The sequence below is a fragment of the Drosophila navojoa genome, chromosome 4, assembly GCF_054131105.1.
Source record: "Drosophila navojoa isolate 15081-1374.11 chromosome 4, UAZ_NAV_1.0, whole genome shotgun sequence".
NCBI lineage: Eukaryota > Metazoa > Arthropoda > Insecta > Diptera > Drosophilidae > Drosophila > Drosophila navojoa.
This window is the reverse complement of record NC_142892.1, coordinates 6,667,140-6,685,323: the sequence shown is the minus strand read 5'-3', so window position 1 is coordinate 6,685,323 and position 18,184 is coordinate 6,667,140. Positions and strand designations below refer to the sequence as shown.

Genomic DNA, 18,184 nt, shown 5'->3' with positions numbered 1-18,184 from the left:
ATGTACACACTATCGATATATTTAGTATGAAAGGTATTTTATGTGCACTCGCCAGCTGGTCACACTTGCTTCAGTCAGTTCTATTGTTTAGCGTCGTTCGCGTCTCTCTGTAGCACGCAAATTAAATAACAATTGCACAGCAAATTAAAAGATATAAAGACGTAAATTCAACTTTTGTGTGTGAAACTACAGTTTATTTTTGATTTAATAATCAACAACCAGCATTTAAGCACTGTAAGCAGCTACGATGTCCGAGTGCGCCAGTGAAGTAGCCGAACCGCAGACAGGTAAGCGCAAAAAAATTGCCTTTGTTTACCTTCGCTTGGCCGTTGCAATTTGCATGGGCAAATTGAGCGCTCAAAGCGGCCGGCAATAATGTAAAATCGTATTCGAAATTCGAATTCAATCATAGCAACAGCCACTTCTGTGTGTGCGTGTGCTTGAGTGGTAATTTCCGAGTGTGTGCGTATGTGTGTGTGTGCCAGTGCGTGTTGCTTGTTATGTATGGAACGCCAGTCCCCTCGATGCCCCCTTTTGAGGTTGCCTTGACAGTTTAGCTATTGTTGTTGTTGTTATGTATTGCGATTTGTGCAAATCAAAATATCGACAGTTTATACACCTTCAACATGTGCTTTTGTTGTATTTCTTCCGTTTGGCCTTGTGCTGTCTCGGCTTGTTTCGCTTTTACCGCCATATTAAATATAATATTTGTATAATACTTATTCACGGTCACTCTTAAGCCAATTTTCAATGCGAGCTGCACTTAGTTCCTGATTTTTAACCGTGTACTTGTAAGTCTATGCATGTGTATGTGTGAGTGTGTGTGTGTGTGTATGTATGTTGGTTCTCTAATTAATTTACACAACTTTGGTCACATTTTTCTTTTCCTTATCAGAACTGTCTTCTTATCAATTATGTGGAAGCTAAAAAGCGCTTGACAAACACTTAATCAAAAAAATAATGAACAAATGGACAAAATGTTGTTAACAAATGCTTAACAATGTGTAGAGAATTAAGTAGAAAACAGGCTTTTGACATGGAGCTATACAAGTTTAATAAAACTATTGGAATTGAGAATTAAATACGTTATAATAAATAATATTTGCATCTATGCGCGTGACATTTTATATTCAATTATTAAAAACCCATTCAACCGGTTCCCTATAAGGTATCTAGCTATATTTATTATTGTTAAAAGGTAATTATTTCCCTGGGAAACTTTACTTGGCATAAGTTTCTATAAGCTACTAGATTTTTGAGTTGGCATTGTAAATATGCATAAAAACGTATGCACATGTAAATATTTATATCTTAAATGCATATGTGTGCAAATATTTACATTAAAAATGTATTCTAGTTGGCACTTTAACTTTTACCAAGTCATTAATGATTCATAAGGGTAATCAGATTTATTGATATGCATATAGAAGTGGCTGACGAGTCTAGTGTGTACAGTAGAAACTTCCTAATACAGACACATGTTAGTTCACAGATTTGGTAAACTTAATAGAAAGAATAGCCATTACAGAGCATCTGCTAGTCGTGCCACACGGCACTCTTTTTGCTTCATTTAAGCAGTTCTTTGTGCTTGGGAATGTCGCCACAGATTAGTTGATTTCGATTTCATTTTCTATTTCAATTTCAATTTATATATTTATTTCGGTTTGCAATTCGCTAATTTATGGCAGTAATGAATCGCCGCAGCCCATAAAGCACAGCTGCAATTGAAGACGAGGGTACACATACTCAATCATCTCACACACACACACACAGACACACAAACATGCCTAGTTGGAAACATGATCCAAGTCAATTATCGCCTCGATTTACCACCTGGCCACCCCAACGAGGCGCCTTTCGAGTTGGCTTTTTAATTAAATTGCACAAAGCGCGGTCTGTCAACAAATGTTTTATTGTTTCGCATACGCGCACTCATGCATGCAAGCACATGCACACATGTACACATGCAGGCAGGCATGCATGCATGTGCCATGTGCCATTCGCATACATATTTGCATGCAACTGCAATAGTTTGCTGACTATTAATAGGTGTTATTGTTATTGTAATTTTTGTTGCATTTGCAAATGCCGTTCGAGAGCTGCCCTCTGCTTAAGCATTCGCATACACTTGGCGAAAAAATGGTAATGAATTGTGGTTGTATTACCAATTCGAAGAAAAATAAAAAATATTTAGCAATAGAAATTTAAAATTAAATAAAAAAGAAAATTTATTAAAAATTAAAAATATATTAAAAATAAAAAATTAATAAAACAAGTACAAGTACAAGTACAAGTAAGTAGAAAAATTAATAATAACTTAAAAGGAAACTTTTTAAAAACTAATAAAAAATTACTAGAAATAAAATAAAAATTATAAAATATAAAAAACTCTTAAAAATAAAAAATAAATAAATCAAATACTTAAAAAAAATGATAGGATTTTTTAAAAATTTAAAACAATAGCTGAAAAAAATAAAGAAAAATAACATATAAATAAATTATAAAAAATAAATAATAAAAAAATAATAATAAAAATAGAATAATAACAAAATTTGACAAACTTGAAGAACTGAAATCAATTTGCATGTAAAGTTGCTCAATTTCTCGCAGTGTAATCGTGCAACAGGGGGATGCTGACATATTCCTGTGCAGCCTTGCACTTTGATTGACAGGTGTAGCGTGACACCTTGACAATTGTTTTGATTTGGAAAAACGTAAACATAAACACACAAGCTGCATACGTTATGCAGTTTAGAACCCCACTGAGAAAGCAACAGGAGAGAGTGAGCGAGAGAGGGCGCGAGGAGCATTCGTTTCGAAGGGCACATCGTGCCACACACTCACTCACACACACACACACATATATATATACACATTGCATTACACATTCAGAAATATTCGGATGCCTATTTATATGTTGTCGCCGCTGTTGCCCAATTTCTCGATTCCCCAACCCAACAGCTCGGAGCAGAGAAAAGTAGAGCAGCCCAACGAGACAAAATGTGTGCCACTCATTGAACAATTTCAATTATTAACTAATATATAAGATACATGCATATAGAAATTCGAATTGCTCGCCTGAGTACAGTGAAAACTTGCTAAGAAGTCTTGATGAGGCAGAGAGAGAGAGAGCGTACTTAAAGCAATTCAAGCTATCAAGTGGAAGTTTGAGGTTTGAGCACTTGAGAGACACTTGATGAAATGGTTTTGATTATCTGAGGACTGTTTGGATTATTGTTTGATTGACCTTTTTGTTGATTGAGGCGCTTGTTGTGTGATTGACAATATAATATTATTTTGATTGAGTCATTGGAGTTTGAATTGTCAGATTGCTAATCGATTCATTGTCTAAGAACTGACTGTGTTTTTGATTCTTTACTGATTGACTTACTGATTGACTGATTGACGACCTAACCAATGGTTTCCTAATTGAACCGATGGAATGATTTCCAAGATGTTTTTTAAACGGCGAAACTGTTTTTTGATTACTTTTAACTGATTTATTAGCTAACAGATTGTTTGACTGTATTAATCGAATTTATTGATAGATTTATTGATTGATCGAATTGATTTACAGTTTACTGATTGATTGATTGACTTATTGATTCAGTGGACTGTCTACTGATTGATGGAGGTTGATTGCCCGCAATCGCAGATCCCTAGTCTTTGCATAATGAATAAAATGTACAGTAGTCACTCTATGTGACAGCTCGACGAGCCTTCAAAGTTATTTGCCAACTTTTAAGCCAATTTTGCTGCCAATTGAATTGTCGTCAATAAATGTTGTATAACTTTTTTTTTTTTTTAATTGATGTAAAATCGTTTGCAATTCGTGCTCAATTGTAAATTCACAAATTTTCCAAGTTCATTTTCGATTTTGCTAACAAGCTACTGAAATTATACGTGCCCAACTGCTTGGGGAATCTCTCAGCAGCAGCAGCAGCAGCAGCAGCAGCAGCAGCTGAATAACATGTGACTGTTCATAGGAAAACAAAGAGATTCCTACGTCAGAGCTTTCGGGGCACTGGCAATCGTCGAGCGGAACGAATGCCGCTGGTAAACGGAGAACTTTTGAAAAGGTTTTCTCTGTGGACCGCTGCCTGCCCCCCTCCAACCCACTTGGGATGTTAATTAAGTGCGCTCCACAAACAAACCAATTGAATAACATTTTTTCTACCAGCTGTATGCATAGACTAAACGTTCATCAATTGCGATCGAGCGACAATCGTTAAACTGGCTAGAGATTGGAGAGGGGCGTGGCAAAATCAGAAACCAAAATCTGCTGTGAAGAGGAAAAGGTTTTTGCTGTATTACTCACTCACTCTCTAGCTTCCTGTGCCTTTCTCTCTCTATTTTACTTTCGATATATGTATGTATATATTTGTCTGTCTCTCTCTCTCTCATTTCTTCCTCTCTCTCTCACACACAGTGTGTCTCACTCATATTTTGCTTTGATCTCTGCATAGAGCTTGACTTTTCTATTGAAAGCAAGAATGAAAGCAAACAAGCCTCAATGAAGGCAGAGAGTGGAACGAACTTGCCGTCCATTCGTCCGTCCATCCGTCCGTCCTTCAATATTGATTCGCTTTTAAGCAGATTTAGCTGGATTAATGTAAATTGAAAGAAAACGTCACCAAGAAGAGGCACAAGAAATTATTTTCATAAGCAAAAAAGTTGAGCGCGTTCAATTTTACATTAGGCAGGCAGAAAAAATACCCGCTGAGTGGCTTTTCCTGTAAATAATTTCAATTAAAGTCGCATTAAATGCGAATAAATTTCAATCTGTCGCAAACATATTCACATACATGTATAAATAAATATATCTATATAATATATATAAATATTATGATATATTTTGTGTCTTTGCTGAGCGGGCGATCGGCCAAAAAGCAAAGCAAAGAATTTTGTTTTTGTTGTTCTTTGCTGAGACATTCCTCATTTCGTGGCATAGCAAAGCAAAATATGAATATCCGTTTATATAGAAAAGCAAACTAAATATATGTATATATACATATGCATATATATTATTTAGCAGATATGTAAACAGCAGTTGGGCTCATGCACATTTATCATGACAAATGAAAACACGAGGTGTAAACGTTGAACATTGTTTTCTGCATCAGCTAAAAATTTGTGTGCATAATAAACAACAAACAGTGTTATTTATAGAGCTTTAGATTAGGGGAAACCAAAAAAAAAGTCGCAAGAAAAAACTTTGATATTTATACAAGAAACTAAAAGATAATTGCAGTAATAAATTTTGAAAGGTCTTAAAGGATTATAAATACAGAAATATATAGTTATAATTCCTTAATATTAAGGGATTTATAGAATACAGAAATATTTGAAGAGTTTAGATTCCAATTATTAAATATTATTTATATGATTTATATATTTATGGCATATTTCTTTATACTTCCATTCACTTAATTGATACCACATTATTATGTATATCTACTTTTTTCAATAATTATATTTCATTGCTTATCAAATATCCTATCCTAATCATATACAAGCATTATTTATTGATTAATGAAATATTTCAATAGCGCAAAGCCTGCATCTAATATAGACAGATCTAGGACAGGCTTACTAAAATTATAGTTGACTAATGATACTTTTGCAGTCAATATATATTTCACACCACATGATAAATGTCTCTATTTCATGATAAATGTTCATGGCACACCAACGAAATGATTTCCCTGCTAAGCTCTCTACTTGTATCTATTATACGATTTGATTACAAATTTCTTGAAGCTTGTCCATATCCGATAAACATCATTGGCTCAAGTGAACCCCCAAACAAGTTTAGTCATATAAACAATTGTTGTTGCAACGAATGTTTAAAAATATATTTCAACAATTAGCTGCAAGCATTTGGGGCCGTCGGCCCACAGAATTTCGTTTTATTTGTTCATTGGTCTCTAGACGTTTTTTTTTTTTTTCTCTGTGTCTCATTTATTTATAGCCAAAATGTTTCGAAACCATGAATTATTGTTGCTTGAGCTACGTCAACCTATCGACTGTCATGGATATAGAATAGATGGTGAATGAATTGTTTCAAGTTCTGCTTCAATATTTGCATAATACTGAAAGACAAAAACAAAAGAAAACGAAATTGTTGCTAATGAAATTGTAAAAGCGAAGCACGCCCTCGGAACTTTTAGCGTGCCATAAAAGACTTTGCTAATTTCTGATAGCAATTATATGGGAATGTGATGTATGTATATGTATATACAATCATATATTAACATAAATCTTTATATAAGTATATAAATATATTTTATATACCTAGCTGACTCAACTTCCGACAATTTCTTTGAGATTATATTTTTTGTCAATAAATTTCGACTTCTATAACAAACAGGAACAGCCATCTATACCAAGACTAAAATGCTCGACTAAGAGTTACCCTGGGAGCACTCTACTAAGACTGACAAGAGTCAAATAGAGGTCCTACTTCAGTCCTGAATCGGAAATTTATTTATAATATATATTTTAAGCCTCCGCCTGAGCCATTAAACAGCAATATACCCCATTAGTTATGCTCAATGGCAGGGTATACAAATATAACAAGCACAAATCACATCAATAAAAACACAGCTTCCTGCTTATATATACAGCATAAGTCTATTATTAAGACTGAAATATATATATATATGTACTATGCCCATAGCTTGCCTTTGCCTTCGTCTTGTCTTCGATTTCGATTCATATTTTTTTTTTTCGGGAATTAAATTTCACTTGAGATTTGTTTTTTTTTTTTTTTTTATGGATTGCTCGAGTTTTGGTCCCCATTGACCCAATTTTAATGCAATTTAAGCCCTCGTTTGTGCGCAAGTAAATGAATCGTAAGAATCCGGAACACTTTGCTCGCATTGCCCCCACTGCAGCCCCCCTCGCTCTCGCTCTGCCCTTCAACCTGGCAACCTTTGGCAAATGTGGACGCGTTTAATTGCACGCTTACACGCAATTTCCTCGCCGTCAACAACATCGTCATCATCATCATCATCATCATTGCCTTAAACATCATTGGCAACTTGATCATCGAGCGTTCGCCCGCCTGTGGAAGTTTACTTAATTGCTCAAACGGCGAGACGTTTACTTTGTTTCTTGTTTGTTTATTTATTTATCTATATGGGCGCAGGCCAAATAGGTAAAGCTGGAAATTAGAGACCGCAGACACCTGATTTCTGGCCACAACTTCTAAGTAATTATGTTTGCCCACAGTCAATATGCAAATTACAAGAAAAACTTGATGCAGGCCAAAATGCAAGCAGCTGTTGCCGGGCCACGCCGGATCACAAATATTCGCAATGCAAACATCAGGAATCGAAATTAAATGAAATGTTAGCAATACACGTTTACAATTATAAACGATAATTGCATCAGCATTTCGTTTGGACAGCTGCAAATGCCATCGAGTGACTGTGCAACTGTAAATCGAATGCAGTGGCACTCCAACTGTAGAGAATATTCTATTTGGCACTGCATTTTGTATAAGGTCAGCTAAACTGGGGTATTCCGCAAAGGGCAAGTCATAAGCAGTTACTGTCCAACGGTGTACCAATGATTGTAAAACTGTAAGTGTTAGGTTGGCCTGCCTCAATTACGAGTGCTGTGTGTGGTTTATTTCAAAGTCAGTGGCTTGCAAACTGTAAATTTAAGTAAGGTTAAGTGTCATTGGATATTCTGCAATAGGTAACTCAAAGGCAGTGACTGCAAAACCATGGCAAAAGGTCAAAGGCACTCCAAGCGTGCTTTATAGTTGCGTCTAATTGATTTATTGATTTGCGAAGTTAATGCAGTGACTTTAAAACTATGGAACAGCATTTCGATGGTATTTATAGTTGTGAAAGGGTCTATTTGAATGTGAACTTAATTTCACTGAATAAAACTTAATATGGATACGACTTAACTCGACTCTAATGACTTTAAAACCTTCAACAGTGACTGTAGAACTATGAGGCTGTTGTAGACTAGGTTGATATTAGTCGATTAGTTTCGAATATACTGCATATGTAGTTGTTGTTAGTGAAATGGAAGACAATGGCTCTCAAACTGTAAACAAGCCGTCAAACTGCAATTGCTGTAATGGAACATAATTTAAAGTCAAATCAATTTCAGCAGTCTTAACTGTCAGCGGAAAGCAGTGTCTCTCAAACTGCAAGCCTAAATTTATCTATTTGGAAAGTACGGGTTTCAAAGAAAGTTTATAAATTCATAAATTGGAATAGTAGAAATTTTGATTCATGATAAAATTCACTTGTAATCAATCGAATCTAATCTGTTGCATAATAGAACTAAAGCCAAGCTCAGATTTATCAGACGTTCTATAATTATATATCTGCTAGTCGACAAGTGTAGCGAGGGACTTGCATTTAAAAATGACAACAAAACGCTTGTGGCTCGAGCAACAGGAGGGCAATTAACTTAATTTGTTGTACTTCAAGCAAACACACAAATCACGCAATGCTCGTGGCACTCGGCTCGGGTCGGTGGGGAATCATGCGTCATATTTGATGATAAGAGCTGCGATGTGTGCTAATCGAGTTGTGTTTACAACTCGAGCAAGCGTGCTTGATGCTTAACTAAACTAACTCCATCTCCCTCTCTCCCCCTCTCTCTCTCTCTCTCTCTCTCTCTCTCTGTAGATCATCATGTGCACTTTGATGCGACGACCCTGAAGACTGACGACTTTGGCTCCGATAGCTGTGTGACGTATCAGCGCTCGGGCGATACGATTGTCGTGAGCCTGGGCTTTCTGCAGATCAATCATCGCTATCTGATCGATCTCAATTTGCCAGTGACGCTGTTTGAGAACACGGGAGCACCGGGCACCAAGTTCGTGCCGGTTGTGAGCGCCACACCGAATCTGCACTGCAAGATCACCGAATTTACGGGCACCAAGCACGACGAGCACGATTTCTATGAGATGAAGATCGAGTTCTTCGCCTACAAGGAGAAGCTGCTGCGCGAGGTCCTGCACATTGTCAACTCGAACAATGCCAAGGAGGTGCTGCAGCTGGTGATTGCGGCGCGTGTCCTTGGCAAGGGCAAGGGCACGCCCATGCTGCGAACGGGCATCCATTGCATAGGCGTCGAGCGGGACGACGATGATTCCGAATCGTCGGATTTTGCGGGCTTCGATAAGCCCTAAGCCAATTGACTCTGGCTACTTAGTTATGTGCAGTTATTTGCATAGTATTTAAGTCAACAACAAAATATATAGAGAACATAATCATAATAATGTTAATTTATAAACCATGTACGCGCATGTTTCATGTAAACAATTGCGATTCCATTTGCAATTATTGTTTCCCAAAATTGTATTCCCCGCCCCTTTCGTACCCAAAGATTTGCCAACATATCTGTGCGTTAATCTCCCAATATTGATTGACACAACATGTTTATGCAACGAATTGTCAATTGAAGTCCTTCTGACAGCTTGTTCGCTGTCCTTTGTATTAGAATTTACACTTGCCTCTGACATGCTATGTACTTATAGAATATCTGGAATGCCTACGAAATGCAATAAATTAACATATTTGCTCGATAGTCGTAGCTAAAATGTATAACAAGCGAATTCTGATTCAAGTAAGGGAAACCGGTTTTCCCTTGCAATTTTCCAATGATATATTTTAACTCTTTACGTCTGTGAGGGAAAGCTCTTTGAAATTCTAAACTCTATGCGTTCATTGTCTATGTTTTAAGAGCTCGAACTACTTACACACATACTTGTATATTGTACATTCAAAGTATTTTTGCATTTCTGTTAATGTTTTGAGAATTGTTATGAAAACAAAAATATATAAAGAATAAAATTTATATAATAAAATATATCTATATATATATACACATATATAAGAGTAATACGTGCACCTCCTAACTCAACTCAAAGACCAAAATTGCAAGCCTTTATTTTGATAACATTTAATATAGTATTTAAAAAATGTGTATAGAACTAATGCTCAGATCAAAGAATACTTTAACAGTGCGTTAACAGTAGTCGTGTAATGCTAATTGAATATTTAACAGTCGTTTAACATTGTTCTTCTCAATATCAATTTTAAGGTGCTCTACTTTTATATGTATTGTAAATGTTTATAACTCAATCAATCAATCAATGGAGCATTTGTTTAACAAAAAAAAATTACAAATTAATAATAATAATAATAAATGTTATGAAAAGCAATTTTTTTCAAAAAAAGAAGATATTATGTACACGCATGTATTTGAAAAGTTAATTAAATCGATGGTAAAGTAAATAATATAGCTATTTATATAAATATATATACTATAATAAATCGATAAAGTCCAACCTAGCAAGCTGCGTGTTCTAACTTCAATTCCTAAAAGACGTTTATACAAATAAAATTCTAGTTCATAATTGAAGTAAAAGACACAAAAACAGATTCGAGTTCTAGAATACTTTGAGCATACATATATCACATACAAATTGTTATATGATGGAGCGTAAACGCAAAGTGAACCCTAGACCAATGGCTCGCGCGGTGGATAAACGCATCAGGCTAGATGAGAGTGTGGAGGAGGCTAGTCTGCTGGACCTGCCAGTTGGCCCATTGCATATGATAATCTCGAAGTTGAATCTGGAGAAGCAGAAGATCCTGCGTCTCGCATCGAGCAAACTGAAGGCGGAGCATTCCGACTGCATGCTGCACTGCTACAAATCGTTCGCCTATAGGCATCTGCGCAAACCGAATCTCAGCGCCGAGCAGCAGAGGATAGACACCGTGAAGCAGGTGAGTGCCTTTGATAAGCATTGATTGATAAGGAGTTGCGCTAACTACGATGTGCTTCCACAGGTGCTCGCCCACTCGACGGACTATTTCATCAGTTCCGGCTACCATGGCATGCTCACGAGCGATCTGCTCTTCTTCTACAAGAATTTGACAAACGACATGCAGGGCATCGATGATGGCATGGAGATGAACACGTTTCTGCACAAGTTCTACACCGATGTGGAGGAGACAGTGGTCGAGTGGCCCAACGAGGCTGCAGCGCGCATCGCATTCAATCAGCGTCGTTTGATCTACACGATGATTCTGCTGAATCTACTCAGAGTGGGTCAAGTCTCTCTCTACCTCTCTCTCTTTCCATCTCTCTCTCATGTAACTTCTTCTCTCTCAGCAATTCCGGGATTTTCGCATTGCTAGCTCCGGCATGAATCTGATGCACTGGCAACTGCAACTGGAGGTGTTGGGCGTGCATTTTGCCGTACGTGACTCGGGTGGGCCGTTGTCCGATCAGGACAAACTGATGGACTTATTGACGATTATAGCCGAACTGCTTGTGATTGACAAGTTGCACACCTACGAAGCGTAACGACACAGATTAAATGCCAAGTTGAATTCACCGTTATAAACACATCTATGCTCCACAGGCGGTGCACATCAATCGGCCGCAGTATGTACGTCTATGGCATCAGGGAGCAATTCAAGCTAACCACGCGCAGCCAGATACTGACGGTCAATCTGAGCATCCTGGCGCCGTTGGCGGTGCGCGTCCTGCTCGAGAATGTGCTCAATGGCCAGGTGGATATCACACGGCCCATCCACTGTCCAATCGTCGACATGTTCAGCATTCAATTGCATGTGAAGGGCCGAAGGTGCTTCATTTGGGATGGCGCCCATCACTTGGATATCTGCGTCGCTGCACTTCACTAGCTCAACGATAATACGTATGCACATATGATACAATATCATCTTGGATGTGTACAAACAACTGAAGAAACTCGATTGGAGGAGCTCATCACATGCCAACCACACAACAAGAATATCTTCTGTGAATCAATAATTTGCCTAATCTGTTTGTAAGAGGTCAATATTAAACCTAGAAATACATACATACATACATAGTGTTTTCAATATGTATGCAACAGTTAGAAGGAGGCCTGGTAGATCCCCACTATGTATATATATTCTTGCTAAAGACGAGACGCTGAGTCGACTGTTCGTCCGTCTGTTTATCCATATAGGATGTTATCGATTTTCTTCATAACTCATTCCATTTACTTATCGATTAGTATCGATATTGCTGATCGTATTTTCTTGTCATTGTCAATTTAAATGCTAACCAAGATTATACAGCAGTATACAAAGATATATTATATATATATTATATTATATATATTTTTTTTCTTGGATTGAAAATGGGAAATCAGTGTATACATATACATTCTAGATCTATATATATTGTCTAGATCAGGGCGACGAGTTGAGTCGATTTCGCCCTGTTCGTCTGCCTGTCCGTCCGTCTGGCCATAAGTTTCATGAACAGGAAAGCTATTAAATTTCCAAGGTATCCCACACAAACGTGCATGTGCCAATCATTATTAAAATATCGGTTGCTTGTTGGTTCAGGGGATCTCGTAGTCTAGCAGTCTCGACTAGAGCTTTCTTACTCTTCTTACTTACACACAAAATGATGATCTCATCACGCTGTACACTTTTGTAAGTCCCACAATTTAGTTCGAAATGCAGTCCAAGCACAGTCGCTGCGTCATCAGCCCAGTTGTGGTTAGTATTATGTCAAATATATAGTATCAAATATATATACATATATATGTACACATACATATATATATACAGCAAGTGCACATGTCTGTTGTTTATGTCGAGGGTATCTGCCAGTCCAGCAGGCCTGACTAAAGCGCTCTTTTTTGTTTTTAGCATGAGTTGCACCAAATGCAGCGACAACCTGCCGCGGCTCAGTAGCACAGCGATTTTCGAAGCGAGCAGATCGATCTTTGAGGCAGTGTGGCATGGAAAGAAAGCTCAGTGGTAAAACGATGTGGAGCAGGCAAATACAAATACTAGTTATCAGTTTGAATATTTTGATTTTCGTATTTGTTGCCGCCGCCTTGATCTGGGTTAGTTGAGTCACGCTGAACGGCGAGCGTTAAGTTAAAGAATTGCTCTCTTTTCGCAGGCCTATATGCATGATGGGTGAGTGTGAAGGAACACCGTCATGGCTAACGATGAGTCACGCCCCATTCGGCGGTCCGAAACTTAAGCCACATGATTAAATGATCAATTCAAGCCAATTGTATTGCATTTCTTTTACTTACTGCAATAAAATTAAAAAAAAAAAAAAAAAAAAAAAAAAAAAAAAAAAACTGCAGAGTGTATCGAAGTCGGTTAATGGGAAATAAGTCTGGCTATGACAGCCGTAGATCGCTGCTCTGCATTTGAGATGCATTTCCAATGCAAAATATGTTGCTGTCTCGCTTGTGATGCACGTGCGACAATTAAAGCAATTACAGTTATGCGCGCATATTTTTTTATCAATCAATGAACAACACTGGACAACAAAAATGACATATGTACATGGTGGCCATCCACAGCTTGTGACGCGCTTGGTAAAAATAAATTTGATTCCAGGAACAACAGCAGTAAAGTGAAATCATTAACAGATCACAGTCGGATCGACTTAGGTGTGTGTTTTATTACATTAACTAGATAAGATATGAGCTGCAGTGTTGACGAAAAAGTCGAAAGAGTCAGCTCTCTCTCTTAATCAATAAGCAAAAGTGCAACAAATTACTGATAATAAGTAGCACTGAGCCGTAATATTATGGAGAATGCAGGAAAGCATACAAAGTGGCAGCAGCAAAGAGTTGAGCTTCAGCTATTAGAGGCGATAAGAATTGGGATGAGTTATTGGAAAAGAATAATACGTGCAGACATATCGTGTGAGCTCATCGAATATACATATATACTTTATCACACCTCTTGCTGCCTCTATTGCCTTCCCCTTCCTCTTTCTTTTTCTTTTGCAATGAGTTAATTTTGATTTTTATCAATAGCAAAGAAATCGAATGAATGGTATATATATTAGAGACTTTTTCGTAGCATGACTGATCTGCCACGCCCCTTGTTTGCTCAGTGCTCAGGTGCCAAGACAGCGGGAGTGGGTGGGTGGGAGCAAAGTGGACTCGGCGCTTTAAATGCTAATTAAACAGCATCGATATACGTGCAACACTGTCCTCTCCTGTCCGGCTGTCGAGGCGACTCCACTCCGTGCAACAATGAGCGCAATAACAGCTATTAATAAATATGCTCAATCAATGCGCTGACCTGCAACAACAGCAACAACAGCAACAACAACAACAACAGCTCAACGCGTGAAAATATTTGCTTAATTAAAGTAATTATGGTTTCATATATCATTCGTACAGCAATGCGGCCAACAGTCGCTGGACCAGGTCCATTCGTAATTACCTTTTGCAATAAATTATGCATTTATTATACCATTGAAAAATGATTTAACGGGCAGCGAGCGGCCAGAGGGCGGCATGTCGGCGCATTAAGTATATAGTATATATGTATATGTATATGTTGTATATATGTGTATATTGCTCAGCATCAACGGTTGAGTGGATCTACTGTCTGTCTGTCTTTCTGTCTGTCTGTCTGTCTGTCTGTCTATCTGTCCGTCTGTCTGTTTATCTATCTTTCTGTCGCCTGTGGCACAGCACATTCGATTGCTGGACGTGTTTGACCTTTAAAGAGGTCTCATCTGCATATATCATTACAAACACAATAATCCACATTATGGTAATGCAACAAATGAAACTCTTTATATTGTACATTAACAATATATATATAAAATTTTTTCACCCTCTATTGCACCTGGAATTATTTTAAGCTACATGGCATTGGTTTGATCTTGAGCTGATGGGGCTTTAAGCACTAATTCCAAGCTCTACTAATGATCTGCCTTTTAAGACTTAATTGTACTAAAGTAAGAAAGTCTAAACTAAATGGGAAGTCTGATAGGATTTTATGCATATATCATTATAATGCATATATCTATATACCTAACGTCATAAAAAATATATATATAGATGATTATAGAGATTATTTTTGTGTACTTACAGATATCTAAATATGATGTATAAGAAAAGGCAGGACAAGGCATTTGCTAGTCAGTTAGATACAAACAAACATCTATTAATATGTTACTAAGCGTGTGTCAATCACAGACACACAAAGGCACACACACTTACACACACACACATTCAGACACACATCCCTTTAGAGTTAAAGCATTCTTTGCTTTTTGGCATTTTGTATTTCTATTTGAATATATTTGTTTTGGCTGCAAACTAGTCTGGTCCAAGCTGAATACAAATAATAATAAAAATAGACAATAAAGAAAATAAATAAATAAAAATAAAGGGACATGAGCGACAACAACAACAGCAACAGCAGCAACAACGATTACAAATGTGACAAGAGAATCCAACACCGAAATGAATAATGTAAATACGCCAAGTGTACAAAGTTTTAATTGTTATCATGTTTTGTCTGAGCGCTGTTTCCTCATGTGTGCGACAGTATGTGCGTGTGTGTGTGTGTTAGTGGCATGCACTTATAGCTAAGATGTATCCATTTACGCCTGGCTAAGTTTTACGTTGCGTATACGACACATGCCCCATTCAGCTCGAAGCGTGTCTCTGTGACTATTGTCTGTCTGTCTGTGTGTATATGTGTGTGTATGTGTGCAACTGTGGTGTACTTTTGTGTATGCATAGCTATGGATTTGGTCTGAGCAAAAGTTTTTTCATTTTGCATATGTATGCAGATGCTGTGCCTTAAAGCTGCACTTTTCCTTTCCCTTTGCACTCCAAATTTAAGTACGACGAGAGCAGCAAAATAAACCCATTCACTGCTAGTTAAATAAAGCAACTGAACTATTTTGTATATATAAAATATATATTCGTATATTTTTGGGTGTATTAACTGTTATATGTTTGTCTCTGAAAGTGCAATAAAAACTCGGCTCGGGCATGAATTTATGATTGTTCTCATGAGTAAGGAGAGGATTATCAGCAACGAAGGCAGATTCTAATAGCTATGTTTCTTCAGCTTAAGCGCTGCAATACCTCTAATGAAACTGAGATCAACGATATTTAATTGATTAAGAGAGGAATCGGTAATACCATTATTATTGTAATTATAAAAATCTATTAGCAACTGAGAGAGAGAGAGGAGAAAAACTAAGCAAATACGCTCACTATGCTCTCGCAACTAATCGTTAATCGTTTCACGATGTCTCACTCTGATTTTAACTCCCAGAGAAGAGTCAGAGAGCAATCGAACGATCGGTTCTTTGACGATCTCGTTTCACTAAGCATATCAATTGAGTTTGTGAATCGAGTGAGTGCATAGGTGTGTGAATATGGAGATCGTTTGTATAGACTCTTCAAAGTATTCCATCGTGTCGATGTTTGTTTAAAGATCTTCACACGAATAGCTCAAAAAACGAAAAGCAACAAAGTCTCCTGCTCCAAGTCAGAGCAATTGGATATGATTTAAAAAAAAAGATAATTGGCAAAAATTAAATGAAATTACTTTGCAAAATAGAGCTCAATATTGTTAAAGCTTTCTTACTTAAATCGAGCAGAGAGCAGATAAAAAAGCCTCGTTTGCTCTGCTTTATTTCCAGCTCATTTATTTTTAAGAAATTCTCCTTCTTCAATTTTCATTTGGTTAACTTGCTCAGCAATAGCCAACTTGTAAATCAAAAATGATTTGCCTTATTTAACAGATTTATTGCATATGCCATCAGTGAAAACTCTTTTTGAGCAGCTGAAATCCCATCAAAAACCAAATTCAACTGCAAAATTCACAATTATCTTAAACAATTTAAGTTAAATGTTAAATTTTTCTCCATTTAATGCTTGGGAAATTTGAAATGGAAAATCGTTTATAAAACATCTCAATTTGCCTTTAAAAGCATAAAACTTGTGTGCAGTTGATTTGCATAGCCGTAGCTAAGCATATTTATTTTGATTTTCATTTTATTTTTTATGCTTTTGTATATTTGGTTGTGTGCGTGTGTGTGTTTGTGTGTGTGTGTAGAAGAAGTCAGCCTTTAGCACAGCTCTCAAGCATGCAAATCCCGAATATTTTGTGGCTCACAGTATTTATTTGGCACAAATTTTAAGTGATTTATGCTCGCCTCAATTGCCTCACAGCTCCAGCCGCATAAACCACTGAAAAATACGTATACGCAGTGTGGCACAACAAGATACAGCACACACACACAGATACGCCTGGACACGCGCATTGCATATGGATATGCATATTTATTTGGCAGGACTTTACTTATGCTACATTTTATGGCAATGTTTGTTTGCCCAACTTCAGATGCAGACGCTCCAAGAACACGAAAACACGCCCAGTACAGTCCAGTACGGTCCGGCGCTATAGATTTGTTAGCTAGCATGTGTGTGTGTGTGTGTGTGTGTGTGTGTGTGTATTTGCCTGATGTGTGTTTGGTGTTTGCTCACACTTATTTATTTGATAATAATTTCAAGATGCTCTCTCTATCCATTCCCCACTCTCTCTCTCTCTCGCTCTCAGTGAAAAACAAACTAATTTCGTGCAAACTCTCTTTTGGGCCAGCATAAATAATGAAAATGTCATAACACAACTCGAGCAGCGTATATCGTGCGTATCATATCTTTGCTTGCAGCACACTGCAAGACGCTCGCATTGTGGCACAATGTTTATGCAAATGACATTTTGCTGTCCGCCGCACTGATTACGCATGCAGCCCCAGCTCCAGCTCCAGTCCGAGTCCTGGCCCCACATTTGTGCATCGACTGCAATATAAATATTTTACATAGATTTTACATAGCTGATTGAAGTCGTGCGCATATGCTAAGCCCGCAGCTACAGCTGGGCCGGCTCTTGGTCTTGGTTCGGCACTTGGCTCTGCCTTCAAATTATCCAAGCAACGAAATCAAATCAAATCAATTGCAGAGTGCGCCCCAAACTATGCAATGCGATGGCTGCCTGCATTTGCATATGTTGGCTAAGCCTAATTGAAGCGCCAGCGTTGCCAGCCTGTTTAGCACTCTGTCTCTGTCAGTCGACCCGCCCTCTCTCACTCTCTCTCCCTCTCTCTCTCCCTGCTTTGCTTGCTGCAATTAATTGCTAATTTAGAGCGTGCCTGTTAAAAATTTACCATTATTTATGATTATTTGTTTATTGCTTGCGGGTCTGTTCTTCTATCTACCTGACGGCATTCACACCACACCCACACACACACAGACACACACGAACACAGACAGCCACAGCACCCGCACAACACATGCAAAATAATCAAAATAAAAAAAAAATCGCCGCCAGCAGCTTTTGGTTGCAAT

The 18,184-nt window shown here is 37.6% G+C and overlaps 2 protein-coding genes across 2 annotated transcripts; both read left to right on the top strand.

The window, feature by feature from the left end:
- Positions 1–51: 51 nt before the first annotated feature.
- On the top strand, positions 52–10,139 carry LOC108650648 (adipose-secreted signaling protein). Its single transcript, XM_018099858.3, has 2 exons — positions 52–287; positions 8,658–10,139. Exons 1-2 carry the CDS (start codon positions 248–250, stop codon positions 9,161–9,163), a joined length of 546 nt encoding a protein of 181 aa, XP_017955347.1. The 5' UTR covers positions 52–247; the 3' UTR covers positions 9,164–10,139.
- A 225-nt stretch (positions 10,140–10,364) lies between these two features.
- LOC108650645 (uncharacterized) lies at positions 10,365–11,837 on the top strand. Its single transcript, XM_018099854.3, has 4 exons — positions 10,365–10,766; positions 10,830–11,087; positions 11,155–11,345; positions 11,408–11,837. The coding sequence occupies exons 1-4, from the start codon at positions 10,470–10,472 to the stop codon at positions 11,688–11,690; spliced, it is 1,029 nt and encodes a 342-aa protein (XP_017955343.2). The 5' UTR covers positions 10,365–10,469; the 3' UTR covers positions 11,691–11,837.
- The last annotated feature ends 6,347 nt before the right edge of the window (positions 11,838–18,184 follow it).